This window comes from Oncorhynchus masou, chromosome 6 (genome assembly GCF_036934945.1).
Source record: "Oncorhynchus masou masou isolate Uvic2021 chromosome 6, UVic_Omas_1.1, whole genome shotgun sequence".
Classification (NCBI taxonomy): Eukaryota; Metazoa; Chordata; class Actinopteri; order Salmoniformes; family Salmonidae; genus Oncorhynchus; species Oncorhynchus masou.
This window is the reverse complement of record NC_088217.1, coordinates 60,259,676-60,277,193: the sequence shown is the minus strand read 5'-3', so window position 1 is coordinate 60,277,193 and position 17,518 is coordinate 60,259,676. Positions and strand designations below refer to the sequence as shown.

General features: G+C 42.0%; 1 protein-coding gene across 1 annotated transcript in view; it reads left to right on the top strand.

Moving 5' to 3' along the window:
- The window catches only part of LOC135542364 (receptor-type tyrosine-protein phosphatase T-like), a 553,030-nt gene that overhangs the window by 118,198 nt on the left and 417,314 nt on the right, over positions 1–17,518 (top strand). The window contains exon 2 of the mRNA XM_064969287.1: positions 6,426–6,551. Coding sequence (XP_064825359.1) covers positions 6,426–6,551 — 126 coding nt within the window. The remainder of the gene's footprint in view (positions 1–6,425; positions 6,552–17,518) is intronic.

The following is a 17,518-nucleotide window of genomic DNA, read 5'->3' as shown; positions in this document are numbered from 1 at the left end:
CCTGCTAGAGACAAATAAAAGCTGGGCTATGGTGCTCAAAGAAGTCCCCAAAAGGGAGCTAGCCAGAAAATAATGAATAGTTGAGGTAAGTCCTCCAAAAATCACCCACAGAGAAGGTGAAAAATGAATAAAGCCTCCAGGGGCTCTCAGTCAAAGTTCATAGTAAAGTCAGCATACTTACTTTCGAAGTTAATGAATCACAAATTCAAATCTAATGCTAATAAGTGGCTCTTCTGCAGCAAAGCTGAGGCTGATACATTTTATTTGATCTTTATTTAACTCGGCAAGTCATTTGAGAACAAATTCTTATTTACAATGACGGCCTACCCCGGTCAAACCCTAACGACGCTGGGCCAATTGTGCGCCGCCCTATGGAATGTGATACAGCCTGGAATCAAACCAGGGTATGTAGTGATACCCCTAGCACTGAGATGCAATGCCTTGGACTGCTTCGCCACTCGGGAGCCCCTGCCACATTGCCCTAGCATTCAATATATTCACATTAGCGAGGGCCCTGGGTGAGGCAAGGTTAGTCACTCTGCTGCACCAAAATCTTATTGACTGAGTGTGAGGTCTGTAATGAGCCCAGGGCTAACCCCTTCACCCGCTGGGGCTCTGAGCTCTTAAACAAGGCTTTAGCATCCCTCTGATGCCACCACGCGTCTTCTTCAAGCTCGTGGGTGACGGGGTGGTGGCAGTGGGGCTGTGAACAGAGTTTTCAAGTGGCTGAGGAGATATGGGCAGGCATGGTGTGACGGGCATTTACTGCAGCTAATTTGCTGAGTGACAGCTCATCTCTGAGCGCGCAGGGTGAAGAGGAGTCAGACGCTAACATTTAGAGTGTGACAAAGAGACACTGTAGCTCATTACTGTAACAGAAGGTGGGCTTAAAGAATCAACTGGTGTTATTTTTAAGGACTCATACTTGGAGGAGAAAATGATGGTGAATAATATTTTTCATAGAGTGTACAAATTGTTGCATGGTGTGTGTATTTGTAGTAGTGATACACTACATGACCAAAAGTAAGTGGACACCAGCTCATTGAACATCTCCTGATAAAATCATGGGGATTATTGTGGAGTTGGTCCCAACTTTGCTGCTTTAATAGCATCCACTCTTCTGCAAAGGCTTTCCACTAGATGTTGGACCATTGCTGCAGGGACTTGCTTCCATTCAGCCACAAGAGCATTAGGTGTTCAATGGGGTTTAGGTCAGGGCTCTGTGCAGGCCAATCAAGTTATTCCACACCGATCTCAAAAAAAACATTTTTGTAGGGACCTCGCTTTGTGCATGGGGAATTGTCATGCTGAAACAGGAAAGGGCCTTCCCCAAACTGTTGCCACACATTTGGAAGCACAGAATTGTCTAGAATGTCATTCAATGCTGTAGCATTAAGATTTCCCTTCACTGGAACTAAAGGACCTAGCTTGAACCATGAACAACAGCCCCCCTCCATTATTCCTCCTCCGAACGTTACAGTTGGCGCTATGCATTGGGGCAGGTAGTCAACTCCTGGCATTCGCCAAACCCAGATTATCCTGTCGAACTGCCAGATGGTGAGGCTTGATTCATCACTCCAGAGAACACGTTTCCACTGCTCCAGAGTCAAATGGAGGCGAGCTTTACACCACTCCAGCCGAAGATTTGCTTGTGTGAGGCTGCTCGGCCATGGAAACCCATTTCATTAAGCTCCAGACAAATAGTTATTGTGATGATGTTGCTTCCAGAGGCAGTTTTACACACGCTACACATTTCAGCACTCGGTTGTCCTGTTCTGTGAGCTTGTGTGGCCTACCACTTTGAGGCTGAGCCGTTGTCGCACCGAGACGTTTCTACTTCACAGCTCTAGCAGGGCAGAAATTTGACGAACTGACTTGTTGAGGCCATTAAGGCCATTCTACCGCCAATGGTTGTCTATGGAAATTGCATGGCTGTGTGCTCGATTTTTTACACCTGTCAGCAATGGGTGTGGCTGAAATAGCCAAATCCACTAAATTGAGTGTTGTCCACATGCTGTTGTATTACATAGTGTATGTGTGACTACATCTATTTAAATCACCCTATGAAAGCACAAGAAACAGCCGTTTATAGTTACATACTAGTGTGTGCTTTACTACACGTAGGTAATCATTTTTCTAAGAGGAGAAACGGGCATGACATGCATTTTGTATAAACTCATTATTTTTATGAGTGCATTTTATGATCTGGGGTGCTATGGTGAAACATTTGTCAATTCTAACCAGCCTGAGCAAGAACAGACAGCCTTCCTTGGGGGGGGGGGGGGGGGGGTCATTTCTGTCAAGTCTGACTAAACAGAAATGAAAAGAGGGATAGTGGAAAAAGGTGGAAAAGACACTGTGAGAGACAGAGACAACATCTGCTTTTCCACATCCTTTAGCCTGTGCTCTGATTGGCTGTGGGTGAGTGACCTGGTGGGAAGCTCTCTGGACCCTGTGCCTGTGTTTTCTGCTGGCTTGGCTTTATAAATCCCCCACTGTGTTTCGCAGAAGGCCCAATAACGAGCATCCAAGGACACACACTGTTCTTCTCCCCCCTACAAGCACAGCCAGACCCAAGGACAGTGGGGAAGTGTCATACAGGTACACACACAAACACACTGTATCCATTTCTGCCTTCACATATTTTCCTTTGCCCTCCTGTGGCCCCGCAACATTGGAAATTCATAGAAAAGCATAATCCCTGTGCCTAGTGCTATGTAAGGGATTTCTTGTTTGAAAATATGACGGGTTTCCTTGTTGTGTATTAAAGGCAGAAAGAAGCTTGCTTTTCAGGCAGATTTATTGTGGTCTTCCGTATCGTCTGTTCTTCCAATCCCTAGAATTAGGGGATCAGGACTGGCCTCCTATGAGGACACACCACCTGACTCATACAGGAGAGGAAAATAGAGTCATTAATGCAAAGCTGCCATTTTAGTCGAGAAGTGGGATTAGTATGCAAATACTAAAATCAGAGAAGGGATAAAAAACGACTGACAACCTGCATAAGTCTTGGAGGAAGAGTTGGCTCTTGGGCTCGTACATTCCACACAACTTCTTAAATGGTTAGACATTGTGTAGTGTTTGTTACGTTAGTGAGTTCGGATCCAACTTCTGACACCAGTTGACTTTGTTAGTTGTATGGATGAGGCAGAGAGTCATGTTAGCATATTTACAGTACAGGTCATACATTCAGATCATTGAACTGGATCTATACAGGATTAACCCTTTCCAGGATTGTGTTCACTAGCCATGTGGTCTAGAGGCCAGTTAAGCCAGGTTATGGTTAAGAAAGTGACAATTATTTATTGATACACTGTGAACTGAGATGTATCTCCAATAGAGTATGTTTCATTCACATGAACCGTTATTGTCTTTGAAAAGGGAGCCTTTCAAAGCCTGAAGAGAGACGTAAAACCAAGAAGCATTGTCTCATTAACAGTTCATTATGTTCTGCCAATATTGTATGTATGTATCCAGAGATTTACTTACCGTCCCTGAAGCCTGTTACTACCCGCTCATCAACCCAGAATGCTTCTTGTAGAGATGTTGACAGATTCCATTTCCAGGCAACTGTATCCTCTAGCATTTCTTATTGGACAAGTCCAGGTAGTTTCTCCCCATCTTCTTCCGTTTGGTGCATGAACACCAAACATGACCCAGCTCTGACCTGATTGAGCTTGGAGAGCCTCTGTCCGATGCCTGGCTACCTATCCTACCTACAGTCTTTTTCTCCCCCTCTCCGCAAGGTGATGGATGGGGATAGATTGGCTTAGGGAAATGGATTGTGTGGAGTGAGCTGCCAAGGTTAAAATGTGTATGCAAATTGGAAAATGTAGAATTAGTAGGGGTTGAGGGGAGCATATAAATTGAATGAGTCATGTGTGTTATTAGAAGCGCTCTGTGCCTTTTGTTTGCCTTGTCATCTTTCTTCTCTTATTCAGTGCTATTGGCCAAGCTGGATTTATTTCAAATGGGATGTGTGTGTGAGTGAAAGTGAGTCTGCCTATGTGTGTGTTGAGTGTGCGTACAATATATGTATTTTTATTTTACCTTTATTTTACTAGGCAAGTCAGTTAACAAAAAATTCAGCGGCCTAGGAACAGTGGGTTAACTGCCTGTTCAGGGGCAGAACGACAGATTTGTACCTTGTCAGCTCAGGGATTCGAACTTGCAACCTTTCGGTTAATAGTCCAACGCTCTAACCACTAGGCTACCCTACCGCCCCTGCCGTATCTCACGCATTCAATCAGCCTGCTCCCTCTTGTGTTCTCAATCCTGTCCGAACGGATTGAATCCATTGACTTGTGTGTGTGTGTTTTCCTGAGCCATTCCAGGTACACAGTGACAACTAGAGAGGGGTCATTGGCAAGTTGTTTGTTGTTTCCACTCAAGCGGAAAAAAAGACCACAAACAGTGGTCCTATTGAGTCATGCATTCTCTAGTGAAACTATGAATATGGCTGCATGGCATTTGTTAGGTCACATTTGTCCTAAATTGAGAGACACATTTTACATGACAAGACACTGTCCTGATATTCTGTATCTCAGTTTATTGCTAAATTAATGACAGCCATATTTGGCTATTATGCATGCTTACTGGTGTGGAAATAATAGCTTTAGCATCTGAGCCGTATACTAGCCTGCCTAGCTTGGAAATGCCGCCAGGGAGGGAAAACACTGAAAAAATGCACATGTTAGTAAACGCTGTAATTAAATCTTAGATGATGACAGTAAATTTAATGGGAGCTAACTAAGATCTTGTCTAAGTGAACAGAAAACAGACGCTTTAGCTGAGTTATCCCCCATTGGTGTTTGGATTACAGTGGTCTTAAATGTAAGGTTATAATGATCAAAGGGTCCAATTGGGGCTTCAAAATGGATTAAAGACTGGAATGTTTTAGAATTGGGCCATGAATTGGTTGAGTATGATCACAAGATGGATGTGTATGTTTGTGTTTATCAACACTAATACTTCATTTATACAGAAAACACTTCACCAAATAAGCCCGGAAAAAAAATCTGTCCAAAAAGCTTATTTTAAAAAGAGATATTTAAAGGTTACAGTAAGAAATTCAACATTCGATCATCACTCACATTTAAATGTACTGTACAGTTGCCTACTTTCCATTTTCTTTACCTTTTCTACCACAATAACATTTCAAAACAGATATGTCGAAAGACCTCTTTGCTGATCGTGTCGTCATAAGCTAGCAACCTCACTATGTAGCCTCCCGAAATTGCAAAAATATTCATTTAAATATTTACAGTACAATCGGATTCTGACAGCAATATTAATTGTAGCGCACAGATTCCCACATTAAATCCTGAGGTACGAACACTTATCTTTTCTGACAATTTTATGGGTGTAAACAATGTCCTCTTTGAATGTAGAGACTGAACACACTCTACCATGCCTCTCAGTTCATTCAAACCTTACTGATGAAAGTGCTACATGTGAAACTCAATTTTATATACAACGTCTCCACAGAGAGTCTAAAGAAACGCAGCTGCTGAAAAACCTTCCCATTACAACTCACTGTCTAACTAGCCTTAGAGATGAAAAGCCCCCGTTTTTACGCTAGCTCCTCCCCAAGGAGCAGATGTGAGTGCAGGTTGTAAGCAGGAGCTTTAACTGATCATCCAAACTGTTACTTATCTGTTGTGGGCAACTTATCAATAATGTATCAAATTGGTAGGCAACATTAATTAGAGGAGATGAAGTGCTTCGGCGTGTTTTTCTCTCCCCCTCTGTGTCGGAAAATATCAGAACCGAGAGAGACATGGTGCAGCGAGTGGTTGTTTGACACTATTGATATGAAGAGTGAAAAGTCATTTGTTTTGTATGGTGTCCATATTAGGACGGCCTCAATCTCAGCAGTGAGACTTGGATTTATTGACCACAAAGAGATAAATGTTTGGGACCTTTCAGAATGGAACAAAAATGAAAAATATGTCTAACAAAAGGCCACTGACACAAATTCCCCTCTCATTTGAATGGAATGTGCTCTTATTTTCCCATTCAGTACACAGGCAAGTCATTAGCCGCCAATGAGTGTTTAGTACTTGGCTTATGCAATTTTACAAATTAGATTCAAATCTGAAAGCGAGCTTTGCATCAAACGATCCACGAATAAAAGCAGCTCAAAAACACAAAACATTTGTGTAATTGACAAAATAGATAATGCACAAAACGCCTAAGAATTCCCTTTGAATCCTCTCATTGCAATTAAACCACACATCTCAAAGAGTACATTTAATTAGACCGAGTTTCATCTTGCTGTCTCAATCCATGGCTTCTGGCTAGCATAAAGCCTAATGCGCTGGAAAATAATTATTTAGCGGGGATGAAATAATGATGTGAGTATATGGCTTAATCGTGTTGACATATGCAACCCTACTCTTCTCTCTTCTCGTTGTGACCTACAGGCAGCTGTTCATTTGAAGACCCCTACAGCAGCTGTGGCTACAGTGTGGCCCTCGGGACCAATGGCTTCGCTTGGGAGCAAGTCAACACTTGGGAGAGGCCCACCATGGACGCAGCTGTTCCCACAGGTACACAACGGGGCTTCCCCCTCCCTCCTATCCTGTGTTGCTCTGTCACCCCTGTGTGTGTGTGTGTGTGTGTGTGTGTGTGTGTGTGTGTGTGTGTGTGTGTGTGTGTGTGTGTGTGTGTGTGTGTGTGTGTGTGTGTGTGTGTGTGTGTGTGTAAAAATGGTGTATCATTAACTCGCTTTCGTCAGCTCATATTTCTTTCTTGTTCTCTCACTTTTCACCTGGACGATTATATCTGTCTTTTGGCTCTCTTCTCTTCTTTCACCCCCCCCCCCCATATCGCTCTCTTTCCCCACAGAATATCCATTGCTCAGCTCATGTCTGAGTAGACCGAGATGCATTGTGACACAATCTCAGCCACTCCAAAGTGATACTGTCAAACACAGATGGCAATCCGGCCGCCTGTCAGTCCGCCTCACTGATCACCTATGGTAGGGATGTCAGTGTCAGCTCCCTGGCTCCACGGGGTGCCAGCTAGGGTTACGCCACTGACTGACATTAATCCAGTTATGAGTTGAACATACTGCGGCTACGTCCCAAATGCCCCCCTATTCCCTACATAGTGCCCCACTTTTGACCGGAGCCGAATGGGTCTCCCTATGGGCCCTGGTCAATGTGATATATGTATCACTGTAAAGAAAGTATCTTGTTCTGTGCTGACTGCTGAGCAAAGCAAATTGCAGATTCCACACAAAAAAAGCATTTCTGAGCCTTTGGTGCAAATTCAGGTTGTGTACAAATCAAAGTGTAGAGAAAAACAAGTATTGTGTTTTCAGCATGGCAAAACAGTAACCTCGTAGACCAGAATGGTTCGGACACTTCAGACATATATATATATATATATTTTTTAAAGGGCAGTATGAATAAATCAACAAACAACAGGAAATGCCATCTGCCTTCTTATCCATGTCATCAGGGTAGGAGCGTCTAATCAAAGGAAATTGGGGCACCACTCTGTGTGTGTGTGTGTGTGTGTGTGTGTGTGTGTGTGTGTGTGTGTGTGTGTGTGTGTGTGTGTGTGTGTGTGTGTGTGTGTGTGTGTGTGTGTGTGTGTGTGTGTGTGTGTGTGTGTGTGTGTGTGTGTGTGTGTGTGTGTGTGTGTGTGTGCATGTTTTCCAGAGGTGTGGACTTGGGTCACACTTCTTGTGACTCAACTTGTAATAGAATAATGTGGGACTTCAGGACTCAGAACTTGACTTTGACTTGAGACTGATGACTAACTTTAATCTTGGGGTTAGGGTTAAGGTTACGGTTAGGTTAAGGGTTAGGTTAGCTGAAATAGGATTTTGTATGGGAATACATTTTTACTCCCTAAAATGTCCAGAGGATTCATGAAAACAAAGCTGTGTGTGAGTGCAAGAGTGTGCGTATGTGTGAGTGTGCACGTGTGTTAGTGCGTACCATGTGTCTGTGCTCCTCTTTGTGTGTCAACCACAACAAGCTGAGATGCAAGGGGACAAGCATCTTCACTGATTGTGCATGGCATTTCATATAATGTCCTGTTGAACAATGCCGGACACAGTGGGCTCTTCAAAAAAAGGGAGAGATAGAGAGAGTAGTGAGGCTCAGAGACTCAGGAGGGGCTCAGGTGGAAATGTAGCAATGTTGATTATTTCTCACAGGAGGGATAATGAAGGAAGAAACTCTGCACTCATTCCTTTTTCCCTCCGAAGCTCATTGGTCATCCCCATCAGTGCGAGCCATCCTCCTTGTAACCAAAGCTCTTTCACCGCTTCTAAACGAGTGCTATTCCGAGGGGATGGGTTCAGCTGTGGATTTTTGTGTGTTTGTTTTCTTCTCCTTCCTTTTATAATGTCACGGGGTTCTTCTCATGTTGGGCCCCAGGATATTACCTGGAATGGGAGATCTGTTGGTGGAGTTAAGAAGGGGCTGAGCAGTCACGCAAAGTCTCTCAGACTGAACAAACTCATCGGCATATTTCTTGAAAGCCACGGATGACACGCTGAGTATAAAAGCCTTATCAGGTCTAAACCCTTCTCCCGCAGTTTTCAGCTAAACTTTCCCACTAATACTCCAGCGCTGATGCATTTTATGGTCAGTTAGAATAGAGGGGACCTGTCAACTCAAGGGGTTTCTGTCTTTTTAACTACTGAAAATGTAAGGACCTGTTTGCTGTACAGATATTACACCTAGTCCTAGAGAAAAAAAGAGCTTTCAATGGAAGTTCTCGATAGAGAATGCTTTTTAGAACTAGGCTTAATCTGTGTCCAGGGTACCAGCCCCATACAGTACAAGTGCAGATTGAGGTTTGTGATGATTGATTGCTAATGCCTGACTGTCACGTGAATTGATGATTGTTGACTTCAGAGAACAGTCATGTTCTTGAGCTCCATACGCTCTTCCCATCATTGAGTGTTCATTTTTCCCTAGTTGATGTTTCACTATCTGAACCCTCGACATGTCGTGTTAAACTGTTGTTAGTGGGGGGATATGTCTCTTGGGGCAATGGGGAAGGCTTCTACTGTTTGCATGGGTGTCGCTTCTCAAGAGATAGAGAAACGCGACTCTAGGCAACACAGTGACTAGGGTCTAGGATGTGACAAATGGACAATTTGGCATAACTTTTAATACATCTGTTTTCTGTTAAAACGATAAGAAACATCAATATACAATGCAGAATAATGGTCCTATTACATTTGCCTGCTAGGGCCGGGCAATGAAGTTATATCTACCGCAACCCTTTATAGACATAGAACGCAGCTTCAGTAACTTCTGCTTCGGTATAAAATGTTATGTATTTTTTCCCTAACAACAATTAACGTCGCTGATTTATGTGCTGCTGCGCAGAAGCTCAAATTTATTTATTTACAGTTCTGGTTTCCGAGTGATGGACGTTAGTCCATCTTCAGAAGCCTCATTCCTTTGCCTGTTCATATCTCCAGAGAAGGTTTCCTGTCGGCATTTAAAATCCATAGTGTAGCCTACACTAACAGACCGACAAACAAACATGCCATAGCCAAGGCTCTTTTAAGGGGCCACATTCCATTATGTCTTTAAAGGGTAATCGAGAAAGGATACCGGTGGCCTACCGTAATTTCTTATTATGGAGTAGAGTAGGCTACCCTGTGCTCGCAAGACTGGCCGTAGATACCTCTGTATCCCGGCAACATTGGTGCCATGAATAGGCTAAGATATTCTCCTCGCAACAGACCGAAGACTGAACAGACAGGGCAGGCAGGCAGGCCAGCTCAAGGGAGAGAGAGGAGGGGCAGGCAGACACATGCTCATTTGTTTTAGTAATCTGCATCTCACAATCTCTTGTCTTGCATGCCTTTTGCCAATTCACCAAAGTATCTTAAAGTTCTCTTCTTCCTCTCCTGCTATATTTGAATTACACAACTTTCCCAGGCCTTTATAGCCTATTTGACTATAACACAGAAAATAATATGTTTTTTGATAACTGCACTGTGATTTTAATTAAGTGGGGGAAAAAACTAAACAACACTGTTTTTCTTAAAGTTAAGAATCCCAACTTCACACCCATACTTTATCCACTTGAATAAAATACAAAATAGTAGCTATCAAGATGGAGATCATGGAGGTTATTTTTAATGAGTGCATTTCGTAAGTGGCTAGTTTGCATCAACTACCTTAACTAAAGCCCCTGCAAAGGTTTTGCCTGCAATCTTTTGAATCGGGATGTTTTGGCATTTCTACCTCGTGATTTGTTGTGTGAGGCCCCAGATTTTTCTTGTTATCAGCGAAGGCAGTGACCTAGTTCCTCTATGCCAAAATAGTCCTATAGTCACTGTGTTGCCTGGGGTTGGGTTTCCGAGACTATTCAAGGGAGGGATATGCTATAACCAGCGTGAGCGTTGAGCGTTGTACTGCCTCTACTTGCTGGCCATCGCTTTTGGTATAGGCTCTCGCCTCTGCACCGTAGCAGCTATGATTAGACTACTTTTTAAACATCTCTCTCCCTCCCGCTACAAAAGCAGTATCTAGTGGAAGAGGTACAGGTAAACACCACTGTGATGTGACTTTTTTTTGCTGTTGTCAGAGATTGACTGTCGAGTGAGAGTGGACAGGGAGTTTCTGAACTGTTGCATTCTCCGCCCCTTTGCGCGTCTCTTGGAAATCTGCTCCCAAATCTGTCTCCATTATTACCTCTTCATGTTGAGCTCTGGCTGAAAACAAATCAAAACCAATCACCAGAAGCATGGCTGAGGCCTGTCATTTTGATGTGACATATGTTTACTCCTCGGGGGAAACCAAAGTTTGAAGCCTTCTCTCCAATGCCAAAGGGCCCTGGGATTAGTAATGGACTTTTGAATTATAGGTTGTCAACAGCCCAGTTGCATTAATGCCATGTGTTATTGGTCTGTGCAAGGCTGATGAGGGTAAAGGGGTTAAATGGCTTGTCTATTTTTTTTGTTCTTGGTGATGATTTGAGTGCTCTTGTGTGGCTCACAGACTTGATTGCATTTCTGATTTGAGCGTGGCAGGCGGGCTGGTGGTGGAAGTGGAGAGGGGGCCGCATTGGTATGAAATTGACAGGGAATGGAGCCCCAGGCACTCTCTCACTTTCTCTCTCCTAGACAAAAGTGACCACTCCTTTTAAATGGAGGGGAAATGACTGTTCACCACACTCACAGGTCTCAACCAGACACGGTAGTAATGTTGATCAGATAGGCAGGACAGTTCACAACTGATCCCTGCCTCTTTAACATAATGGAGGTGGAGATACAGTCAAAGGTCAAATAAAATGGGTTGTTCATCACCACCGAAGTTGGGAAGCCGCAGATCCACAGGGCCTCATCCCAGCTGGATTAAGTGTCACTCTCCCCAACGAGCACATTTTTTATGCAGATAAATGGATCATCATCTCCTGAGTAAATCCAGAGGTAGCTGTCATTGTAAGAGAGGGATGTACCTACCGTCGGTTTCTTAGGCAGTTTCCTGGGATAATTCCCTCCGCCTCGTTTTTCTTTGAATGTCGGTCTTAGGTCACCTACATGAGAGAGCTCACAGCCACTAAGCCTTTTGGGGTTTGTCTGAGAGAGCAATACCATTTTATTTGGACACTGATTGATGACATTAAGACTCGACCTCTGCAAGTAAAAAGGCACAAACAAATTAGACTTGGGTGCCCTGGAACAGCTGATGCCGTTTGGTTTACTAATGAAAAAGAGGATTATAAATAAAAAAATCTTACCCAGGCCAGGTTAAATCCAAAGGTAATGTCTGATTGTGCAAGGCTTTCTTGGCTGTGACAGGGAAATGTTCTGAAATGTTCTCCAACAATTGCAAACGAGAGTTTCTATTGGACAAATTCAGATATGTTTTTCCCCGTTTTGTTCCGTTTGCTTCCGTTTAAGAAATGTTTAACAGAATCTGTGGAATAAATACACCCCGATCACACGCAAACAATCATGCAGTACAGTGTACAGTCAGCATGCAATTTAGCAGTTACACCGGCTGGCCACGTGGCAATAAATTAATAAACCAAACCCTTGTCTTGGAAAAGTTCCCATGTTGGATAGCCATTGCCAGCTAGCTAACATAGCATCCCTCTCTGTTTGAGCTGGATGTTTGAGTAGGCTAAACTAGCTAGCTGCATTTGCTAGCTAACTAAGTGAAAGTTTAAAAAATGTAACTAAATATGTGATTCACCACCTGGATTCGGTCTTATGTAGCAACATTTGAATTTCTGTTTCTACATTGGATAAACGTAGAGACTCAGAGCTACAAAATGGTATATTATACACTACAGCTGAGGAACAATGGGAAAGTAATTATGCTTTGAAAGTTGATCAACTTGTACACTCACTTTTGGGAAAACCGTCTTTCAATGTTTTGGCACTACTATTGGAGAGCCCCTCTGTATGAATCTGCAGGTAGCTAACCAGCCAGGGTCTATGGCTATAACGAGTCAAGCAAATGTGTCTGAGATACAAAGAATAAGATCATACACAATGTTAGTTAGCGACCCACCAGCTAACGTTAGCTAGATAACAGTACACTTTAACTTGACATTAGGTTTATGCAATTTTACTAGGCGATACGTTTAAAAAAAAAAGCCTTGTTTGCCACGATTACCTAGACATACTCACCAACTCCAATAGACAGACGCGTACTATATGGCTGTCCAATACAAGCTCATCTCTCGGCATGTTCAGCCCACTCATTATCTCAGCCAATCATGGCTAGCGGGAAGGTTGCTGACTTTTTCTGTGGCGAAACCAACGAGCCTTGCAATTTAACAATTTTATTCATATTTACAGATAGCATACCAGTTGATATTAAGTCACATGAAAGTTCACATGTTTGAGAAGGCATTTCTGACAAGAAACACCTTTTGATTAAATTTTTTTTTTTAAATTCAAACAACTCTCCTGTGAAGTCATGACTTGCGACATACGCCTAGTTTCCTGAATCAGGTCACAAATATCTAGCTCTCTTTCTCTTTCTCTCTCTTGCTTCTTCTTCATTTTTGAGGAAATGTATTTGTTCAAAACTGTTTGACTATTGTCTTTCTCTCTCTTTGAGTCAACTACTCACCACACTTTATGAACTAGCTGTAGCTTATGCTTTCAGTACTATATTCCTTCTCTGATCCTTTGATTGGGTGGACAACATCAGTTCATGCTGCAAGAGCTCTGATAGGTTGGAGGACATCCTCCGGAAGTTGACATAAGTAGGTTTTCTACTGAATTCAATGTACCCAGATGAGGACGGAAGCTTCGGCTTAGCTTCGGCTACAACATGGTGCTACCCTACAGAGTGCTGTTGAGGCAACTGTAGACTATTGCAAAACAGTGTGTTTTAATCAATTGTTTTGAAGACGTGAATATATTTTGTATTGTTGTATCTAAAAATATATATTTTTGTAACGTTTCAGTATTTATATTTTTTTGAAATTCGACAAGGAGGAGGGAATCATAACATGCATCAGTGTTGTTTACACATTCTCAGGCACGACGAAAGCAAAGTGGGCCCGTCCTCAGAGGATGGACTCACTGCCAAGTAGAACCCAGTGGAGAAACCTCTGTTTGCAGCTATCTGCTGCTGGGCTCAGAGCACTCATTTACTTTCCCCTTTCAAGTCACCACTCTGCGGACCTCACACTTCAGAGAATTCTCTCTCTCTCTCTCTCTCGATGTTGACATGTGGTTTTCACTCGAGAATGTTCGGTGTGTGACTCCTCAGCTGGACTTACTTACTGTACTGTACACTAAGTTGGTTTATTTTACATGGCTTGACTAATGTGTAGTTATGAGTGATGCACAACATTGAAATGTTGTTGGCATCAGCTAGATGTCAGTCTCTTGTGGCAACACCTCCATTTCTAATTTAGTTAAGCACCTTTCTTCAGCCACGCGTGAACTCTTGCCTCACTTCCTGAGGGTGTCAAGACGGAAGATTCAGTTATGAATCGAGAGCATGGGACACTATTCAGCTATATTGGAATGATTGCCTTTTCAATCTCTCCAAGTGGACAAATGTGATACTTTAGCAACGTTTGATGTATTACTTAACATATTAGTTACACTTCGTCACAGCAAGCACACCCACAGTTCAGCCTGGTTGGAGGGATAGTTGTTGAATATCTTGATCTAACATCTGCTCATAAGCAATCTATCTCTGGCAGACTATGGTTATAATATTCAAGATGACAGTAAATACAGAAATCCATTTTTCCACGTCCTACCCCTGGAGATGAACTGATAGCTTGATCAAACCTCCATCTATTCATTCTGAGTTCCTTATTTCATTGGCGACTTTGTGTTGTGAAGGTTGGCCTGTAGTCATGATTCAATTCATTGGAATTGAATAGATGAGTTTCACAACAGATGAATTCCAGATGGATGTTGGATGGTGAGATTAGATTTTTTAATTTTATTATAATAATAATTTCCATTGGGTTGAAATACTAGTCAAAATAAGATAATGATAGTTGGTCCTGTACATTTTACTCCATAAACAATATTGTTTCTTCTGTAATAAATGATAACCTCCACTTATGTTGTGTATTCTGTTGCCCCTTCTTATACGACACTGATTATTAGCCTAACTTATGACTATTGAATCTACTCATCACGTTAGGAACAGTGATCTTACATTAGTTTGCAAACGCGATGATAGATGCATGCAATACTTTATTATCAAGGTGATTTATTTTAGGATTTGATTTGAGCTTTCCCGAACTTGAAACTCATGTGCTGTCACGTCTCTAAAGTTGGATGTTTTGGTGTCGCTAGGGCAGTACTGAGGAATGTTTGTTTTTCATTATCGTGTTTTGTAAGTTATTTTTCTTAACTCTTGTGTCGAGCAATCCCATATCCGGGAGTGTAATCATAGCCTCAAGCTCATTACCATAACGCAACGTTAACTATTCATGAAAATCGCAAATGAAATGAAATAAATAGATTCACTCACAAGCTTAGCCTTTTGTTAACAACACTGTCATCTCAGATTTTCAAAATATGCTTTTCAACCATAGCTACACAAGCATTTGTGTAAGAGTATTGATAGCTAGCATAGCATTAAGCCTAGCATTCAGCAGGCAACATTTTCACAAAAACAAGAAAAGCATTCAAATAAAATCAACTTTGGATGTTTTCAATGAGGAGACTCTCAGTTTCCAAAAATATTATTTGTGTAGGAGAAATCGCTCTGTTTTGTTCATCACGTTTGGCTAAGAAAACCCCCCGAAAAGTCAGTCATTACAACGCCAAACTTTTTTCCAAATTAACTCCATAATATCGACAGAAACATGGCAAACGTTGTTTAGAATCAATCCTTAAGGTGTTTTTCACATATCTATTTGATGATAAATCATTCGTGGCAGTTGGGTTTCTCCTCAGTAGCAAACGGAAAAGTACTGCAGCTGGAGATTCCGCAATAATTGCGACGGAGGACACCAAGCGACCATGTAAATATTGTGAATGTGTATGATTGTTTGCAAGGCTACCTTGTAAAAGAGGTCTTGGTGTCAGTAAACGCAATTAAAATAAAATAATAGATATATTTTCTCAATTGAACTCTCAAAGTATTTGAAAGCTAAACAAACACTATTTGAACCCATGTCTATCATTCTATGGTTGTAGTTATGGAATCATTGTTAGAAAATATTTCATTAATTAATGTAGGCTCACTTCTGATGTGTGATATTACGCTGGTGTGGTCAATTGACAACCCCCTTCTCATGACACAGAGAGATCCTGTTGTTTCCCCATCACCGACAGCCCATTTTATCAGGCCTATATTAGGCTTTGCAACCACCAGACCCTGAGCACTACTTCAATGAGGGGCTCTAACTCAAAGCATGTCCACTCCAGAGACTCTTCGGCTCTGCTGGGGACCTTAGGAGCTCACTGCATGACAAGCAATGAGATGCCAGCATTAGTATGCACCTCGCTCCGACTGCCCCGCGGCTATATCCCAACATATCTCTTATTTGGCACGAGGCTAAAGAGCTTCGGCAATCTCAAGTTGCCTGGGAAGAATGGGCAGCATAATTTACTCGGCCACCATTGTTAGACAAACAAAACATTTAGAAAGGCACCGCATATGGAAGTAATGGGCCACCAGCGAGAGTGTAATATGTTTTACGTTGAGGAAAGGATGTGAGAAAAAACCTATAAGGATGTTTATCTATATGGGCTATCTAGATTGAATTGGATCCTTTATGTGTTCCCCCATTGGTTTATAGAGGTAGAGTACTTGTATATTATACTGATGATATGTTTTCTATTATTAAATAACATAGTATTATGGGGCGATATAAAAAGAGCCATATCTCAAGGATTATTTTCTCCTTGCAGGAAGCCAATGGAAGTATGTTTGAAAGAAATGTCTCCTCTGGCGTAATGTATCCTGAGTTGACCATCTCATTGCCTTAGATAGTCTTTTGTTGTCTACTTATACGTATGTTGCAATATACATTGAATATTTAGAGTGTCTTCATCAGTGGTAGAACCCCAACCAAAGGATATGTCTAAATAGATTTTCTCATGGCCATTAGTTGGCCGCAACAATTGTTTTCATTTGACTTGGAAGCCAATCTGAACTAGCCATAGAGACAGGGTCAAAATGGCAAAGCAGATACCCTACTTAGCCATGCCTACTTACATGAATACAAGTGCGTTCCCCATAGCCTGCGCTAACGCTAACCCACTGCATCAGAATAAGTGCCAAACGAGTTAGTAGTAGCAACCCTGAGTGATACAGTGCTAGCGTAAATGCTTGATAGCTCTAATTATACATAATTACAGTTCTTGAAGTTACAGCCCCACATTAAGTAATTAAACAGAAAAGTAATGAATGTTAGTAAGCAGGATTCGTTTCTAGATATAGTTATGCTGTTATAGACAGATGGCTGTGCCTTAGCTGTCTCCATCACTGGCCTCTATGGAGAGTAGCGGCTGTGCCAAATTCTGTGCTGTTCTAAGTAACTGACTGGCTGTCTTGCAGTGCCCTTGTTTTAAAGATGTCTGTATCTCCCCCCAGGTGAACAAGCAAACAATTGTTTAATTAATTTCAACACTTAATTTCTTAGTGTAGACCTTCAAACGTACAGAAGCATGCTCACACACACAAACACACACACACTCAGCTTGGATTTACAGTATACTTCAGCCACTGTTTTGGGATGAACAGAATATGATTTATAACAAATATATGGCAAATATATAGCAAATATGACCTTATATACATTCTAGTTGTTATTCACGCATGTCTAAACAAGCAATCTGTTTGATATACTGTATGCCGTAGGAAATGTGTCATTTGGTAATGAGAACAAACAGCTCATTGACGTCATTCAAACTGACACATTGATTATGGGTGACAGCGGTCTTTTCATGTCATATGTCTCTTTAGAATAATTTATCTCCAACCCGAACCCATTTCACCAGTTCACAATAGTATTAAGGAATGTGCTTTCACATTTTTGCCCGAGGTAGAGTCTCCCACCATGTATTTATTCATTTAATCTCGAGTTG